At 48.5% G+C, this 19,777-nt stretch overlaps 1 protein-coding gene across 3 annotated transcripts in view; it reads right to left on the bottom strand.

Moving 5' to 3' along the window:
- Window positions 1–19,777, bottom strand: part of LOC119164896 (uncharacterized) — a 40,903-nt gene that overhangs the window by 13,222 nt on the left and 7,904 nt on the right. For all 3 annotated transcript variants that reach the window (XM_075873215.1, XM_075873214.1, XM_075873216.1), the window contains exons 2-4: window positions 12,780–12,903; window positions 9,798–9,891; window positions 8,618–8,857 (exon numbers count right to left, since the gene is read on the bottom strand). In XM_075873215.1, the coding sequence (XP_075729330.1) occupies window positions 8,618–8,857; window positions 9,798–9,891; window positions 12,780–12,887 (442 nt within the window). In that variant the 5' untranslated portion in view covers window positions 12,888–12,903. The remainder of the gene's footprint in view (window positions 1–8,617; window positions 8,858–9,797; window positions 9,892–12,779; window positions 12,904–19,777) is intronic.

A 19,777-nucleotide genomic window follows, 5' to 3' on the forward strand; every position in this document is an offset into this window, starting at 1 on the left:
GACAAGGTGAGATGGTTTGACGAATAGGACGTGTTTATCAAAACATGAATAATGTCACAATTCTGCCTAGTACGTCGTCACACTTAATGCCAGACAGTGGCACATACCCACGGGTGGGTATGTGCCGCTGGTATGTGCGGGTATGTGCCACAGGTGATTGACACTTTTATCTGCCCAGAAAGGACGAGAACACGCAAGGGTAATTTAACACGCGAATGTTAAGAAATACCCAACTTCGGTTGCGTCGACTTGATGAGTCCCAGCTGGAATCGAACCCAAGTATTCTGGGTGCCAATGAAGCATTTTACCACGAAGCTAGGCCAGGTCTCGGAACTACTTTTGAAATAGACGCTAATCTTCGTGTAGTGGTTTCAGTGCTGCCTACCCAATTTTACAAACATTACATATGTACTATTTTGATACAGCCTTCACGTCATGTTAACGTCAGATGGGGTTAGTTGCTATGCGCTGATGTAGCAGTGTCTAGGGCCAGCATCTTTGCGAGCATCAACGCTTCATATCAGCGTCTGGTATTGCTAATACGCATGTTCTAGTTGGCGTCTTTGTGCAAGTGCAAACAACTGGTTATATAAACATCAGCAGCTCTTCAACAAATATGCGTGCGTGCGACATTTTTACATCAATTTAGCTCAATTTGTGAGGTGTCGCTCAATGAAAAATTGCAAAACGGTCACCTGTCCTCCGCATGCTTCGCATAATGTGGATTCCCAGGCAGATGGGATTTGCCGAATTTTTTTCTTGTGTAGTGGAGCATACGCATCAACGCATATGCGCCTACGGAAGAGAACGAAACATCCCGTGCTCTGATTGCGCGAGAACCTGTGCCGCCTTTGCCAGACTTGCCGTACGCCATTTTCCGTCGCGACCTCGTTGCGACTTCTCTGTTTGAATAAACATCATCGCATTTGGTGGAGGCTGCTGAGATTCCTAAGCTGACCTGGAGCTCCGCTCTCGCAAGTTGGCCGAAAGACCATCGTACAACATGACTGACGCAGTCGCCAACCAGCCCATCCCAGAACAACCAGCACCATCGGCTGCCCCGTCGACCTGCCCCAGCGCTATTTGTCAAGGGGACCCACCAATCTTCAGCGGCAGTGGTGAGCAAGACGTTGAAGACTGACTCTTCCTGTACGAACGCGTAAGTGCCAGCAACAAGTCGGACGACGACTCTAAGCTCGTCTATGTTATCTTTTACTTGGCAGACGTCGCTGAGCTATGGTTTACCAACCGCGAAAACCGCCATCGCCAACTGGTCCACCTTTAAGACCCTCGTGACCGAAGCGTTCGGCCGACCAGAGGTCCGCAAACTCTGCGCTGACCAGTGTCTACGCCACCGAGCCCAGCAGCCTGGCAAAACGTTCACTAGTTATATTGAGGATGTGCTCGACCTCTGCAGGCGTGTTCACCCATCTATGTCTGAAGAAGAGAAAACTCGACAAATTCTCAAGGGCACCGAGGATGGCGCATTCCAGATGTTGCTGGCGAAAAGCCCGACCACGGTGGCAGTGCTCGTAAGCCTGTGCCAGAGCTTCGATGAATTGCGTCGTCAGCGTTCCATCGCCCGACAGTGTCCCATCACCAGATTCGATGTCGGTTGTCGCACTTGCAAATGGCGACGTTCGCCGAGAAACTTTGTCGAACCAGATTAAAGACTTCATAAGGAAGGAAGTCGCCCGACAGCTCTCCCTGCTGCCGCATAGCAACGCGCCCACCACAAGTCTGCCTTCGACACTGCAGCAGGCCATACGCACTGAAATTTGCGATGCCCTCCCTACAGTTCCAGCCCCTTACCCATGCACTTCGGTACCATCTGATCTCTCAACTGCCGGCTACGCACCACCTGCGCCACCTTCACCTCTCAGCTACGCAGCTGTGGTCGTGCGGCCCCCACCGCATCCAGTCTTTATCGGCTCCACCTTCTCCGGCCTCGGGTCCAGTTTACAGGCCCTCACCTCACTTTTTCCGTCCATCTTATGAGTGGCGCACCGAAGACAACCATCCTATCTGCTTCGCGTGTGGCATCGCTGGCCACATTGCACGCTTCTGCTGCCGCCGTCCCACACCTGCGCACGCCTACTTCGGTACTCCTACCTACGTGCCGCAGCAGGCCACCACGTCTGCATATGAACAGAGGCACTGCGACTCGGATCGCCGCCCATCAGCTGCTCGTTTCCCATCCCCTCGTCGCCGATCGCCATTGCCTATGCTTTGTCGTCCACCTTTTGAGGAGGGAAACTAATCAGTGCAGTTACAGAGGTAAGAACTGCAACTTGTGCACAATTCTCAAGGCCTCCATTTCCGCCGCAAAATGTTGTTGATGTCGATGTTGAGGGAGTTGCCACATTAGCGTTAATTGATACCGGGGCTGCCGTTTCTGTGATGAACGCGAAATTTCGTCAGAAACTTAAGAAAGTGACCACATCTCTCTGTGGCATGGTGCTGCCACGGCTTGCGCGCAACGCATTGATCCCTCGGCTGTGTGTACAGCGTGCGTCATCATCCAAGACGTTTTGTACGTCGTCCAATTTTTCGTTCTACTATCTTGCTCTCATGACCTTATCCTGGGTTGAGATTTCTTATCACGTCATGAAGCTATCATCGATTGTTCCCGTGCCGAAGTGTTTTTTGTGCCAACATGTGAATTTCCACCGCCCGACCGTTCTCCTCTGCTCTGCAAACTCATCGCTGACGTCGACATCACCTTGCCTCCGGAAGCTCCGGTCCCTATAAGCCTTTCATGTGTGGCGCAACTTGACGCCACGGTGGTGTATACGCCATCTCCGGTTTTTACTGAACGCAAAGGTATCGTTCTTACATTTGCCGTTCTTACAATTGCGTCTGGTTTAACCGTAATGCTGGTTACCAACCACTGCAACTACCCCATTGGCTTACTTTGTGGTGAAACGTTAGGATATGTTCAACCTGTCGACCATATGAATGATATTATTCTTCCCGACGAAATGCCATGTCACATTGCCGCAATCACTCATGCGTCTGAGCCATCAAGTTCATCAGCCTTCGACAATCCTATTGACACAGACTTTCCCCCCTCGCATCGCCGCCAACTTGTTGCTCTCTTTAACACGTTCCGCTCTTCTTCCGACTTTCAAGAACCTATATACTTTGGGCCGCACCACGACTATCACTCATACTATTGACACTGGCTCACATTCGCCTCTGCGAAAGCGTTCTTACCGCGTTTCCGCAGAAGACCGCCGTGTCATTATGGAGCAAATAGATGACATGCTTAAACGTGGAATCATACAGCCTTCTCAAAGCGCTTGGTCATCACCTGTGGTTCTGGTAAAGAAAAAAGATGACACCGTTTGATTTTGCGTGGACTATCACCGCTTAAACAAGATTACGAAGAAAGATGTCTACCCGCTACCACGAATAGACGATGCTCTTGACTGTCCATAAGGCGCCGAGTACTTTACATCCTTGGATCTGTGTTCTGGGTATTGGCAGGTGCCAATGGCTGAATGTGATCGCCCTAAAACAGTCCTTGTAATGCCGGATGACCTATATGAGTTTAAAGTCGTGCCATTTGGGCTATGCATCGCGCCTGCCACATTTGAGTGCATGATCGATACCATCTTGCGTGCCCACAAGTGGAAAACTTGCTTGTGTTACCTGGACGACATCGTAGTATTTTCATCTGATTTCCCGACACATCTTGTTCGTCTCCACGAGATTCTGACGTGTCTAACTTCTGCAGGCCTACAACTTCACACCAAGAAGTGCCACTTCGCAGCACAAAAACTAACCATCTTGGGACATGTCATCACAAGAGACGGTGTTCTTGCAGATCCCGATAAGCTCCGAGCACTCGCTGACTTCCCGTTGCCCACATCACTGAAAGCCCTAAGAATTTTCGTCGGCCTCTGCTCGTACTTTCGTCGCTTCATCCGCAACTTCGGGTCCATCATCGCACCTCTGACGAGTCTGCTTTCCAACAGCAAAGGTATATCTGCATGGTCACCTGCATGTGACGACGCATTTCGCCAGCTGCGCCGCCTGCTGACCTCACCACCTATTCTTCGTCACTACGACCCCACTGCTGCCACAGAAATTCACACGGATGCAAGTGGCATCGGTATTGGTGCAGTTTTGGCACAAGGGAAAGGCACCCAAGCTGATTACGTAGTTGTCTATGCAAGTCGCGCTCTCAAGAAGGTTGAATTGAATTACTCCGTGACAGAGAAGGAGTGTTTGTCATAATTTGGGCGTTGACGAAGTTTCGCCCATACCTTTACGGCCGTCCTTTTGACGTGGTCACAGACCACCACGCTTTTTTTTGGCTGTCCACCTTGAAATACCCGTCCGGACGCCTGGGGAGTTGGGCACTTCGATTGCAGGAATACAACAATCGTGTCGTATATCGTTCCGGTCGCAAGCATGCGGATGCCGATGCACTTTCGCCATCGCCATTAACACTAGATGTGGCTTCTCTGTCACCCCTTTTCACCACCTTGTCACCATTTGACACCACTGACATGCTTTCGGAGCAGCGTAAAGATCCATACCTTGCATTGTTACTCGACTACCTTACCGGTCCGTCTGCTGTCCCTTCTACGAGAGCGCTACGCCGGCAAGCAGCCCACTTTTTCATGTGAGACAACATTCTGTACAGCCGCAACTACATGCCTGGTGATCGGAAGTGGCTCCTTGCTGTCCCAACTCACATGCGCTCTGACATCCGCATGAATTTCCATGCAGATCCCCAAAGTGCTCACGCAGGTGTCCTGAAAACCTACGAAAGGCTGCGCCATTGATATTACTGGCGAGGAATGTATCGTTTTGTGCAGAAATATGTTCAGTCTTGCACCACTTGCCAACAGAACAAGATACCTCCGCGGCACCTTACTGGCATGTTACAGCCGCTCCCGTGCCCGGCTCGCCCATTCGACTGCATAGGTATCGACCTCTATGGCCCCCTCCCATATAGTGGCTCCGGAAACTGGTGGGTGATTGTCGGCGTCGATCATCTGACATGCTACGCCGATACTGCAGCTCTATCGGTAGCGACCGCCCACGAAGTTGCACTATTTATTCTGCGCAGCTTCATTCTCCGCCATGGTGATCCACGGGAATTACTCAGTGATAGGGGTAGAGTGTTCCTTTCGGAGCTCAACCAAGCTATTCTCGCTGAATGCAACATCATCTACCGGAAATTTACCGCATACCATCCACAAATGAGTGGTCTCACTAAACGGTTCAACTGCACACTTGGCAACATGCTGAGGATGTACACCTCCTCCGACCACACTAACTGGGACGCTGTATTACTTTTTGTTACCTTCGCTTACAACATCGCGACGCAATCGACTACCGGTTTTTCCCCGTTCTTTCTATTGTACGGCCGTGAACCTTCCCACCCACTCGACACTATACTCCCGTACCACCCTGATCCATCTGAGTGCTCCCCGCTTTCGGAAGTCACCAGATACGCTGAAGACTGCCGTCAGTTGGCTCGGTCTGTGACAAGTGAAGCTCAAGGTCTACAAAAGACCCGACATGACGACGTTCACCTCATAGCTCCTACTTTTCGTGCTGGCTCCCTTGTGTGACTTTGGGTGCCCCCGCACGTTCCTGGCCTTTCTTCTAAGCTTCTGGCCCGGTACCATGGTCCATAATGTGTCATTGACGCGACCTCACAAGGGAATTACATCGTCATCATCATCATCAGCCTGACTACGTCTACTGCAGGACAAAGGCCTTTCCCATGTTCCGCCAGTTGACCCGGTCCTGTGCTTGCTGCTGCCAATTTATACCCGCAAACTTCTTAATCTCATCTGCCCACCTAATCTTCCGTCTCCCCCTAACCCGCTTGCCTTCTCTGGGAATCCAGTTAGTCACCCTTAATGACCAGCGGTTATCCTGTCTATGCGCTACATGTCCGGCCCATGTCCATTTCCTTTTCTTGATTTCAACTATGATATCCTTCACCCCCGTTTGTTCCCTAATCCACTTTGCTCTCTTCTTGTCTCTTAAGGTTACACCTACAATTTTTCTTTCCATTACTCGCTGCGTCGTCCTCAATTTAATCTGAGCCCTCTTTGTAAGTCTCCAGGTTTCTGCTCCGTAGCTAAGTACCGGTAAGATACAGCTGTTATATACCTTCCTCTGAATTACATCATCGAGCCCCTAACACAATCGCCAGATTTGCGCCGTCGAGGACGCGAGACCGTATACACGTCGACCGTCTCAAGCCCTACTGCGGCCCCCTGATTGTACCTACTCCCTGAGTCACCAGGATGGCTACTATTCACCCCAGGGGGGGGGGGGGGGGGGTATTGTAGTGGAGCTTACGCACTAACGCGTATGTGCCTTCGGAAGAGAACGAAAAACCCCATGTTACTGCGCGAGAACCTGTGCCGCCTTTGTCAGACTTGCCGTACGCCCATTTTCCGTCGCGACCACATTGCGACTTCTCTGCTTGAATAAACATCATCGCACTTGGTATACATACTGTACAATGTTTAACACAAAAGTGAAAAGTCCGAGGGATACTTTTCAACTGGTCGTATGATGACTTCGGATCCCTGTGGCAATATTATTTTACGTGCTGAAAATATTCCAACATAACCTTTTTTGATACTCACTGCTAACAGCAGTATTTTCAAAACCATCCCATCAGGACGTTAGCTTATCAGCTATGAACATTTACGTTATCTTAATCGTAATTGCCTCATCCTTTCTGAGCGATTGGTGCACACAATCTAATTCTCTTGCAGCTCTTCTAACGCGATAGCGTTAACGAACTCGTTTCGCAGAAATTCTGGCGTTGGTGGCTGTGAGAGAAAAATCACCATCTTATGCGCAACTGAAAAATCGAGAACAATGCAAATAATATAAATAAATGATAAAAAACTCTGCAGCAGAGTGTGGATCGAACCAGGGTTGTTTGGGTACAGCTGGGGATCGAGCTCGGGTCGTTTGCGTGGCAAGCGGATGTTCTATGCCACAGGGCCACGCCTCTGCTTGTGAAAACAGTGAAAAGAACTTTGTCTGCTTGGAAATGCAGTCACAGTAGCTTTCATGCTTCACAAACACATGCGTCCTGTGTAGATGCTTGACAATGCATGCGGCATGAAATATTGCAGTAATAATGCGTGGCACAAGCGTCGATTGCCAAGGGGCGTCTGAATATGTGATTATCATAATGGCTCCAAGGTATATAGAAAGCCGGTACTCACTATAAAAGGCACACACGCTACTGCATGTGCGGGCCCGTTTGCAGCACACCTATAGCGTCATTTTGCAATTGCATTGAAAACTTCATATTTTAAAACATCAGTGATTTTGTGTCTGTGCATGTATGGAAAGTGATTTTACAGTCTTCAGCTGTGGCCTAACTGAGCGCCATGTGAATACTAAGTACAACTATGTCGTCACACTAATCAAAACGATTGACCATTGTCACCCTTAACACGTGATGAAGTGTCGCTTGTTATCACGAAAATAAGCGTTGTGTGTCACTGAAATCCGAAATCAAATTGGTTTCTCTGCTGAAATGAAACTGTAGTAACTTTGCTCTTGGCGTCTCAGATTCGATTCATGCCACAGTTCCAGGATCAGATATTCAAACGACACACTTGTTCCTCACTTTGTTCCTCAGGGTTCTTTCAAAGGGATACCGAAGAGGAACAATGACTTAATTTAGATGGACAAACTGCTCTCTGAGAACACTAATGTCATATGTTTCACAATCACAAGTTCTTTATTATAGCGGAGAGAATCAAGGTTGGAATATCATTTTTAAATGTCGTACCGAAATTTCCGCGTGTGACGTAGCAAATTTCAAAATGTATTTTCGTTGTTTTTGTGGCATTGGCTCAGTGAAATTTTCTGAAACTTCGCATGCCAAGTCTACGGCATGCACAGACTATATATATTACGTACTTCATATTTATCGATTGGAAGCTCTACGTAGGACCTACTAAACGCCTTCAAATTTTCTTACGCAATGATGTTTGGGGCGGGATTCTCACGAAGGCCTCACCCATAGAGTTTCCCAATATACAATAGAGGGAACTCTGGCGCTAGTGTCTAGGGAAGCTGCAATGCACAGCGCTTCAGCGAGCATGGGAATGATGGGTAGTACACACATTTGTCTAAACTTCGTACTTCTGGCCTGCTTTTGGCTCCATGTGTGTTCGTGTGGCTTGAAGCTGTTTTCTCACAAAACAAAAATCGGCAAATGTTCAGCAATTGCGCTTCACCACCCTATTTTTTCGAATTACCTTTCCAAATTGGTTCACGAAGTTCAAAAGGGTTGAATCTTTCTTTCAAAACAAAATCGAAACACAGCAATAAACGAAGCCGCAAGTACGATTCGTCACCCGCAAGTACGAAGACGAGGCAAATGTGTGTACTACCCATCATTCCGATGGTCGCTGAACGATCGCAGCGCCAGAGTGCCCTCTAGTTAACTTTGAGAAACTTTATGGCCTCACCCACACGCAATTTCTTTTCGCTCACTAAGTGTTGTCACTGCAAGAGTGGTGTTTTCAGGACTGTGGAATTGTACTTTACTATAATGCAAAAAAAAAAAATCATTTTGCTCTTCAGCGTCCCTTTGATGTTGACTTACCGTAAACGTAGACATCGCATTCGCCGTCCGGCAGCGTGCCTAGCCTGACTATGTTGACGAACCAGTGGCACGTTCCCCGTTCCTGTCCTTCGGGACGGCAGTACTGAAAAGCCACCGTTTGTGTGTCGTTGTAGGTCACGATCTGCTCGCACCGACGCAGGTCCGTGTCGTTGACAAAAAATGATGGCACTGGTCTGTACGCTCTGTGTTGCGGAAGCTTCGTGTACCGCGCCAGGGAGTCTGTAATAAAGAATAATTGAGCATTCGGTGCATGACCGTTTGTTAGAAATATGCGTGAGAAAAAGGAAGGAAACTAATGTTTCATTTTGCTGACACTGAAGCGCCTAAGTATGGATCGGAGACTTTGATAGCGATGAGGGATTGGAGGAGGAGAAGAGGAATGTCGCAGACTAGTAGAAAAAAAAAAAGACTAGAGGTGGTCGTGTCTTTTCAGTAGGCTACATACATTGCGCTTCTTTTACACTACAAATTATTTATAAAAAGTACTATGTCATTCAGGGAGAGCCCTTGTCGTCTACGCAAACTAACTCTACGCCGGTACGGCAAAACGTTGCTGCAGCTGAAGTTTTATTAAAACGGGTAATTAACAAAGAGCTGGATAATTAACATTCTAATTATTATTACGAGGGATGTCGTTGATGTGGAAGAGTTTCGGACGTGACAATGGTATACCTATTAAAATACGTAATTAGGTATACTGATAAACGAAATTCACGGAGCCGATCTAGACGATATCGAAACTGAGCGCGCAGGGTGCCATGGAAATGGGGCTGCTGGGTTACACCAGACCGGAAGGCTCACGTGACGAACATAGTAAAAAAAGGCGCGTCGCAGCGGAATCTGTCAGGAAGGAAGGCAAGTCGTTTCAAACAAACAAGTGGGCCGTTTATTCTGTGTGTGTCCAGTGGCCTTCGCGAAGATGGGGCCTTCGGCCACGGTCGTCGGCAGAGGGCCGCGTGTCTGAAACCCTGCTTTCAAAATCGATACATGTACGATAGTGTAAAAATCTGAAAGCAGGCGTCGTGCACCGTTTTCGTTGACTAAGGGTTCTGTAGGCACAGGCCTATGTCCAAACTCTATTCGCATAAAACAAGACTGTTTTCGAGAACCACATGTCACTTTAGTAAGTGTGCGTTAGAACAAAAAAAAATCTACCAACCTTTCGCAGTTGCGTAATTCAAATGCATAGATGCAGCCACGCTGGCCATGGTGGCTACAATTAAGAACAGCCCGATCGTCAAGGGGATCATCACCTGAAATGCAGTGCCACATAAGCTCTGTTTTTCAGTCTTTTTTTTTTCTTTATTGCCTTGCAAATCATGACTGTTCACATTTTACATATTTACATATTGGTCCATATTCAAGTGCGTCACAAAATACACCCACAGAATTCATTGAGGTACCGTCAGCTCTTGGCTGACTATTAATCAATACTTGGGCATTCGTAACAATCGCTCAATGCACCCAATCCAGTCTGGCACATCCTCTTGGCTTTTCAGCATTTCAAGAAAATGGCACACAGATTTGCAAAAATATTGGCGCACAGCTAGCACTTCTACATCCGCGTTTTCAAAGGCACATCGGGTTTTCCATATACTGTGCAGGCCCAGAAGCATGATAAGATCATAAGGTACACCTGCCTCGTTTTTAACCGAAAGAAAACGGATGCCACGTGGACTTAACGGTAATTGTTTTTTCAAGGTTCTTTGCAGTATATCCCAGAAAAAGACCCCGCTCCAGCAATCTATAAACTGAGCCAGAGAACACTAGCTGTGCCAACGGCGACTGAAAAACAGAGCTTTAAACCGGAAACAATTGAAGCTCTGTTTTTCAGTCGCCGTTGGCACAGCTAGTGTTCTCTGGCTCAGCAGCCAAAGCGGTTCCGCCGCTGTGCCCGACGAAAGACATATGCATCTAAATAGGTAGATATACTCAAAGTGCATTCGGTTCGCCAAGAAATGTTGCGCATAAACAAAACGAAAATTGGAGAAGCTCCACATTATAGCAGTATGAATACTGAAGAAACAGCGGAGCTGGTGACACATGCCCGCTGTTACGAGGCGCGACGCCAACACGCTCCTGAAGGCGCCACTGCTCTGAAACTCGCCGCTGCAAAGGTCACTGGCTGTTAGGCAGAGTATATGTTTCTCAGCTCGCGACTGCTTCTGCGCAGAGCTGACACAGAACACCTAGCAGTGGAGCTGAGAGACGAGCAAACAAGACGATCGTGAGTTAAGGCAAGGTTTGTGTACAGTATAGAAATAGAGGCGCTACATATTCGGCACTGGGGCAGACAGCTTAGGAACTCCAAGAGCCGAGATGTCTTCTCTCTGACACATACGTCGGCTTCTCTATGACGCATAGCTCGACTGCTTATCGACGCACCACTTGGCTTTTTTTTTATAGACCCCGGGTCATCCATTACGTCACCAACGTCCAATCAGAAGCGCCGCTGACCATGATGTCAGATTCCTCTAGTCAAGAACCGCCACTGGGTTGTATCATGATCCTCGAATCCGGAGCCGCTGCGCTGGGTTGCACCCAAGAAGGAGTGATGTTGCCACGCGTTGGGTAAGGCTCGCCAGACTCGACGGTGCCACTTGCTTCATGGGCCCGTGGGCTGAAGGAGCTCGCCGTGCGTTGCGTAAGACAGACCGGCACCGCCGCTTGATGCATGACGTCGTTGAGTTGATGGCGTTGGGTGAGCTCGCTCGCTGGCCTTGACACAGATTGCCTTTGCAGAGGCAATGACGTTCGGTGTGGACTCCCAGGCGTAACAACGCCCACTTTTCCTCACCCTCGCTTCTTTTCCGCCGCTTCCTATACAAAACTACGCCATGCTTTATTCTCATTCCTACTGCCTTTCCTCCTCGCTTCATTCGTCCTCGTCTTTTCTAGCTTTTCCCACCCCTTGTTGTGCCTTAAAAGATAATGCTATATTTCACTCTCTCTCCTCATTTCCCTCCTCCTCACACTCACGTCACACTTCACCCTCACTTTCTATACCATATAGCTGTGCCATGCTTTTCCCACTCCCTTCCTGCTTTCCTTCCGCACATACCTCCTCCTTACCCACATTTCCCTTTTCAACCCTTGCAGTACTATGCATGGCTATGCCATGCACTCTTAAAAAAAAAAGTTGTAGTACTTACTAAGTTCGGATTGCTAACTGCTTGTCACATACGTTACTAACCAGTTGGTAAAAGAGCCTAGTAACGGGGAGGTTAGTAACCGTTACTACCTCCACCGTTACTAACGCAATGGTTACTAACGTAGGTAGTAACGGTTGCTAACAAAAAAATCTACTAGGCGCAATCATTTCACCTCACAAATCACCCTTTTCATAACAGTCCTATTCGCGAGCATCAACATTTTGATATATCGTGCACTGAGTAATTATGCACATAAAGCCGTAAAAAAGAGCAGCACACATACACAAGTCCACGCGAGAAGTACAGTTCCCTAAGCGGTACCAGGAGTATTTAGAGCTCCGACTTTGGGGAATGCAGCTGGTGCCGGTGGGCGGCTATGCTGTATATAGGATGCATAATTTAAGTAATGAGTTTTTATTTGTACAACGTACACTTTTTTAGGTGAGCGAGGTAACGTAGAGTAGGACTTTTAATCAAGCGTATTAAGAAAAAAATTAGTTATGTCTATTTTGCATAATACCACCTGAACACGGCCTAATATTAAGGCATAAGACTAGGTCAGTAAGCCTGCTTATATTTCCTCAATGAACTTGAATGCATCCCCGTGCTACTAAATAGGTTGTTAGACGCTCGTAGTAATAACCTCAAATTTTTTTTAACAAGTTCATTAAGTACGTGCATGACAAAAAGTTACTGTGCGCAAAACGTAGTAACCATTGTAACCTTCAAGAATTAATTTGCTAACGTGGGTAGTAAAAGGTTAGTAATGGCACAGGAAGGTTAGTACAGCTGCTGTTACTAACAATTTGCTCGTGGTTACTAGCTTTTTACTAACTTACTTTTAATAGTGTGTTGTAGGAGCTGCAATGCACACACGCTTTCAGTGGCGCAAATTGACTCGCCCGACATTGTGCCAACGCCACAACGAGTGAAAAAAAAAAAAAAAGTGTCGGTTGCGGCACACCGCGGCGCACCAATTACCAACGTACCTTTTTCTGGCAAAACCACGGGCGTGAGGTCCTGTTGGTGGGTTTAGCGAGTGCAGAAGAGCCGGCATTGCTTGTTGGTCCTCCGACTGCAGTGTTTGTCATTTCCATCTTTTGCGTTGATAGGCTGGAAAAAAATATGCGGAAAAAATAACGCAAATGGAATGCTGGACCGATATGTGAGCTCACCCTTGCTTACTCCGGAAGCGCAATATATAAAGTATTTCTCTGCTTAACACCTCTTTTACGAAACAACTCGAATGGGTGCAGAACAGTTCTGACTTCAGGCCCTGACTTATTTGTATCCGTTTGGCCAATATAGCTGCTAAAAGTGCACAATTTGCATTAATCGTAATGTTCTTTTGTTTAATCTAATAAACATCTGTTTAATATAATATGATGTGTAATTTTTGAGATGTTTAGAAAATGGTAAAATTAACATCCTAGGGCTTCTTTCTGGAAAGGATCGCCTTACTATGTAGTTATATTCTCAAGCTATACGTATATTATTCTATTCATATTCAACCGTCTGGCGAATATATTTTGCAGCTCAACATCGGCGACGTTAATGAAGAAGCATTTTGCTACCTTCTGTAATAATCAAAATGACTCCCGGCTAATAAAGCCTGCACAAAATGCGTTTTGTGCGTCGTCTTGTTCAGTGAAAGATCAATTTTTGTACCTGGTGTCTCAGTTAAAATGGCTCTCAAGGTATTAATCAAGATCACACAATGTGCTCTTTGGATGATCTTGTTCTTTTATTATCACCCTTCCGCCCAAGTTCTCCGAACAATAAAAGCCGAGTTTCCACCATCTTGAAAGTTGCTATTGACTACCGTTATCGCTGTGTTATCAGAAACAAACAAGGACCATATGAGCTGTGATAGTTAACTCTTTCTAAGAGGAGGAGAATGTGTGGGTCAGCGCGTCACATTCCTTAGCATACGCCCTGGTGACGTCATCTGTGGAAACATGGCATACCGCCCTGTGGTGTTATCTTATAGCGAGAAAGTCGCAAAACTTAGCGTCTTTTCAGTCGTGCTAGCGGCAATTCTATCTCTTGGAAGTCTTAGCGACTTTTTTTTTCGGGGAGGGGGGGGGGGGGTGGAGGGGGTCAACATTTGAGGTAGAGTTTTCTACAGCAGAGATGGAAAACTAGCAAACTGTCGGAACAGTGGAATGCTCGGAACGAGTTTCAATGAATCAGGCCAAAGCATACATAATCATATTTGAACACAACGCACGACTACAAGCACACAAAAGGAGAGACATACCGCAGCGCTCTCCTCTTGTGTCCACATAGTCGTGCGCGGTGTTAAAATATATGTTCAAGTACTGTCACCAACTGGCCCAGCTTTCAGCCCTTTTGCATACAGGATCAAGCTGCTTGTGGCGCTGTAATCTTTAGCGTGCAATGTGGCCGTTCCGGGCACTCCTTCTGTTCCTGTTAGAGATGGGCAAAGCAGCTCGGCTGAACGCCTCACGGTTCACCGCTAACAGGTGGACTATACAGCTGCTCACTGGCTCGCAGTGGCGTATAGTCAGAAGCTAGCAGCGCATTTATTGATTGATTGATTTATATGTGGGGTTTAACGTCCCAAAACCACCATATGATCATGAGAGACGCCGTAGTGGAGGGCTCCGAAAATTTCAACCACCCGTGGTTCTTTAACGTGCACCCAAATCTGAGCACACGGGCCTACAACATTTCCGCCTCCATCGGAAATCCAGCTGCCGCAGCCGGGATTCGATCCCACAACCTGCTGGTCAGCAGCCGAGTACCTTAGCCACTGGACCACCGCGGTGGGGCGAGCTAGCAGCGCAGTCCAACTTCATTCAGCACAACAAAAAACTGATTTCAAATGTTCATTAAATGAAAAATAATCTCTTCACGTGGTTTATCAAGTCAAGAACTACTGAAGCAGGACAAAAAATATCATCGTTTAGCGACATTTGTATAAAATTGGCGACGTTTCGGAAGCGTTTTGGCGACTATGCCAGTAAAAGTTAACACCACTGGCCCAGCGGCCGAACTAGTTAAATAAGTCACAGCTTTGGCGCAAGTAGGTGGCGCGCTGGTCGCCGAAGAGAGAGAATGGGCATGATTAAGAAGTCCGCACTAGAGACCTATCGAACCTTTAAGCAGGAAATTGCCAAGGAAAGGATCTATGATAGAACTCGGGGTAGTTCTCTACTGTTTGAGGCCAGGACGGGAGTACTGCGAACCAAGACATATCGGGCCAAATACGAAGGGGTAGACACAGTATGCAGTGCGTGTGGAGAGGAAGAAGAAACTGCCGAACACTTGATAATGTTCTGTAAAGGGCTTCACCCTATAGTTCAGGATGATGGTGCAGAGTTTTTCAAAGCACTGGGGTTTAGGGACCGGGAGGGCAAAATAAACTTTAAGCGGGTAGACTTAACTAGAAGGAGGTTATCTGATTGGTGGCTAAAGTCAAGGCACGAGTGAAAATTAAACTCTTCACTGCAAAGCACGAATCCTCAAACTCACTTTTAAAGAAAAAAAATAAATCTAGTTTTTGGTTCATTAAGTATTACGGCTTGGTGGCGCTAGCCACCGCCCGATCTAAAGGGTACAGCCACATCCATCCATCCATCCAGAGCGGACGCGCATCACGTCGGCTCCGTCTTCCAAGAACTATTTGCCAGTGATTTTCGGTCATTCAGCCCATGAATTTTACAACAACGCGTGCGGAAAGTGACCAGGATTCCACTCACACCAAATTTCAAGGTTGGAGAGGACTTTTTGCCCGATTCGAGAGGTTTTCAACCCGCGCCCTTTTGGCCCGACGCTCACGCAAGCCGGCCACCCGACGAGACGCGCTGAGCGTCTCCTCTGACGCGGGCGCTTTCTTCGGCCATCAACGATGGAAGTCCGAGTGAACGGGGAGGATATCTCCCCCGAAAAGTTTCTGGAGGGCACGGATTGGTGCACCATCAGATCTAAGACCCAAGTTAACCGCGCAAACGCGCAGAGCAACACCCAGAACGGAGCTCCCTCCTGCGCCGGCGAGGGAGCGGACTGCAACCGACAGCGTTCGCGTCGACAACCCCGTAACATCAAGCAGCAAGTCATTAGAAAGAGAAAAATGCCACTACTCCCACGGAGCGAGTTCAAGATCGTGATGCGACCACGAGGAGGCCTCGACGTGGCCACCACCGGCACCGTGCCGCTTCGCACCGGCGATTTACCGCGCGGACAACGTACCAACGCATGAAGCAGGGGAGGACACGGTGTGCTCCAACAACCATCAAAACATCATCGTCGTGAGCACACCGCATGCCTCTCACGCCGATAAGCACAGGCAGCTTCAAGCCATCACCATCGGCGACCACCACCTCGAGGTTAGTGCGTACGAGATGTCCCCCGACAACACGGTGAAGGGAATAATCAAGGGTATCCCATTGGAAGAAGACGCCAAGTCCATTCACACCAGCGTCGTTCACTCACGTAACCCTTACTCCCTAGCAGCCAAACGGCTCAGTAACACCACGACCATCATAGTGGCGTTTGAAGGATCGCGAGTGCCCACTTACGTCAGGTACGGCGGCGCTCTCCTTCGCTGCACCTTGTACCGCAAGCAAATCGACGTGTGTCACTGCTACGGGAGACTTGGTCACCGCATGGACGTGTACACAAAGCCCAAGGACAAAGTGTGTCGTGGTTGTGACGCCCCTAACCCAGGCCCCAACCACCAGTGTTCCCCCCACTGCAAGCTGTGCGGGGGCGCACACATGACGGCGGACCACAACTGCCGTGCAAGGTAGAAAACGTCCTACATCGTGACGAAGAGACAATGGGAACGACGAAGGGCCAACGAAGAGGCAGAGGCCACTGCCACCAACTATTCCACCAGCAGGCCCCACTCAAGATCCAGGACACCCAGCCGAAGCCACTCCCGATCTCGTAGCCGCACACCGGGACCCCGAAAGCAGCATCGACGCCGAGCTCGCAGCCGAAAACCTGGCCGGACCCCAACGAGGGACGCCAAGGCAACTGAGTCGGTGAGCTTTGCAGATGCGGTCAAAGGAAAACGCGCAACAAACGCGGAGGCTGGCGGCAAAACACACACTAAGATAGAGGCGGAGATAGCTCAGTTGACACAGACGATACAAACTATGCAAATGGAAAGCATGCAGGCACAGATTCACGCAAAGGACGAACTCATACAAAAGCTCCAGTCTGCCGCTCACAGCGAGAATGACCAACAGGCAATGCAGGAAACACAAGAACTTATTGAGGACGGTGAGGTCGACGGCCATGATACTAAACGCGGACCGGCTATCTCCCTTAAAAGGTCAGTACGTTCCAAGCGTACGCGCGCAGCGATAGGCGACACGCGAGTGAAAGCACTCGAGGCTCGCGTGAGCAGTCTCGAGGAAACTATCACCGCGACTATCACGCGTACGATTCAACAAAGCTTGGAGAGCATTTATCTCAGATTGTCCAGATTAGAAGCTGCCAACAGCACGCTGGTGACGTCGCATAGCGAAGCGGCGCCACACATGTAGCACCACATAACCATGGCAAGACACTCTTCGAAACAAAAACATACAATATGGCAGTGGAACTGCAGAAGTTACAAAAACAAACGAGCGCACCTACAAAAATACCTGAAAACAATCCCCGACCACCCAGGCGTCATCATACTGCAGGAAACAAACGGCCCCGCTAAATTTTCAGGGTACCAGTCTATAACAGGCAAGGCGGAGAATCCAAACGTCACCACACTGGTCAAGCGAGAGCTCACGGTTATCGAACACGACACCCAAGTCAAGTATATTGAAAACGTTCTCGTAGAGCTAATTCCACCGCCTAATACACCCTAATGCATCTTCGTACTCAACGTCTATAGCAGTCCGAGATGCCGCAAACACTGCATGCTTTCACGTCCTCTTCAAACGAGCACTCGATATCACCCAGGGGCAACAACTCTTCATTAGAGGCAACTTCAACGCGGTGCATGCGGCGTGGGGTTACAAACACGATCAGCCGAAAGGCAGGCATTTGTGGGAAACGGCGCAACTCGCCGGCCTCGGGCTGGTCACTGACCCAGCGGCACCAACTAGGCAGGGCAACAGCGTCAGCACTGACACCACGCCAGACCTTACCTTTACGTGCAATAAACGAAAGGTGACTTGGAGAAACACTATGCAAGACTTGGGAGTGACCATTACATTATCTCTATAGAAGCAGAAGGTGGCCCACAGGAACACAATGCCGGTCGCCAAATGAAGATCACTAATTGGGAACTACGACGAAAAAATCGAGACAAGCAACAGATTGAAGACATCAAAGACATTGAGAAATGGACCGAGCAACTTCGGCACGACATCGAGAGGGCGACGAAAATGATGCCGTCAACAGCTGGACTTGATAGAATAGACACCCGGTTACTGCACATGTGGCAAGCCAAGACCCAACTGCATCGCCGTTGGAAACGACAACGATATAATAGGAGATTGCGAAAACGAATAGCACAGCTCAACAAAGAAATAGAAAAGCACGCACTTAACCTGCAACAATAGCAATGGGAAGAGAAATGCACGCATATGGATGGTCAGCTCACTACGAGTCACGCATGGCAGATACTGCGGTACCTCATAGATCCCGCGAACACCAAGACCTCACAGAGGCAAGGCATATGCAAAATCATACACGCTTACGAGGGAACGGAGCAAGATTTCCTACGGGAAGCGGAACTCCATTACATACCCCGAATGCCCCCGCAAGTACATCCGGACTACAGGAGAGAAGGCAACGCCATCCTAGACGCAGAATTCTCAATTTCCGAAATCGAGGCGGCCCTCGTCAAACTCAATGCCAAGTCAGCCCCAGGCCTAGATCGAATATCGAACAGGGCACTGCGCAACCTCGATTACAGATTGCTAGAGAAACTCACAGATTATATTAACGAGTGTTGGGTGCGTGGAAAGTTACCCCAGCCATGGAAAGAAGCGAGCTCATACTTTACCGAAACCCGGCAAGAAATTGCAGCTGTAGAACCTGCGCCCTATCTTCCTAACATCATGTGTAGGTAAACTGATGGAGCATGCGTTCCTCAATAGACTAACAGATTACCTCGAGGACAACAACCTATTACCATACACAATGATTGGATTCAGAAGACATCTCTCCACACAGGACGCTCTTCTGCAACTAAAACATCAAATCATAGAAAATCCTGGGTGCTCAACAAGAGCCATCCTTGGCCTGGACCTGAAGAAGGCCTTCGATAACGTTCCTCACGACGCCATATTGCGACAAATAGACAGATTGAAGCTCGGAATGCGAGTGTACAACTACGTCCGAGACTTCCTCACGGGAATAACCACACGCATGCGAGTGGGACAACTAGAATCAAATCAAATCAACATTGGAAGCTCAGCTACACCGCAGGGCTCGGTGATCTCGCCGGTGCTCTTCAACCTCGTCCTGCTGGGGTTACCCGAGCGATTGCATCAAATTGATGGACTGCACCACACGCTATACGCGGATGATATTGCGATCTGGACGACAACAAGCAGTGACGGAGAGATCGAGGATTGCTTACAGGCGGCCATAGAATGCGTGGAACATTACCTCGTAGGCACGGGACTCACCTGCTCGGCCGAAAAATCCGTATTACTGCTATATAGACCACTGAAAAAGGGACGCCCGCCCAAAGACTACGTACCTTCAGAAAAACAAGAAATCAAACTAGCATCATCAAATGGCTCACCAATCCCAATGGTAAAGAAGATCCGGGTGCTGGGGATGATGATTGAGCAGAACGGCGGCAATGGTGAAGCACTGCGCAAGATAATGCCAAAGGCCACCAGCACGATGCAACTCATCCGACGCATCCCGAACAAACATGCGTGCATGCGCGAAGGCAGCGTCATACGACTCATACAAGCCTTTATTTCCATGTACACGGCACCGTTTCACAAATGGACCGTTGCGGAAAAAGACAAGCTTAACGCCCTGATACGCAAGA

The sequence above is a fragment of the Rhipicephalus microplus genome, chromosome 9, assembly GCF_043290135.1.
Source record: "Rhipicephalus microplus isolate Deutch F79 chromosome 9, USDA_Rmic, whole genome shotgun sequence".
NCBI lineage: Eukaryota > Metazoa > Arthropoda > Arachnida > Ixodida > Ixodidae > Rhipicephalus > Rhipicephalus microplus.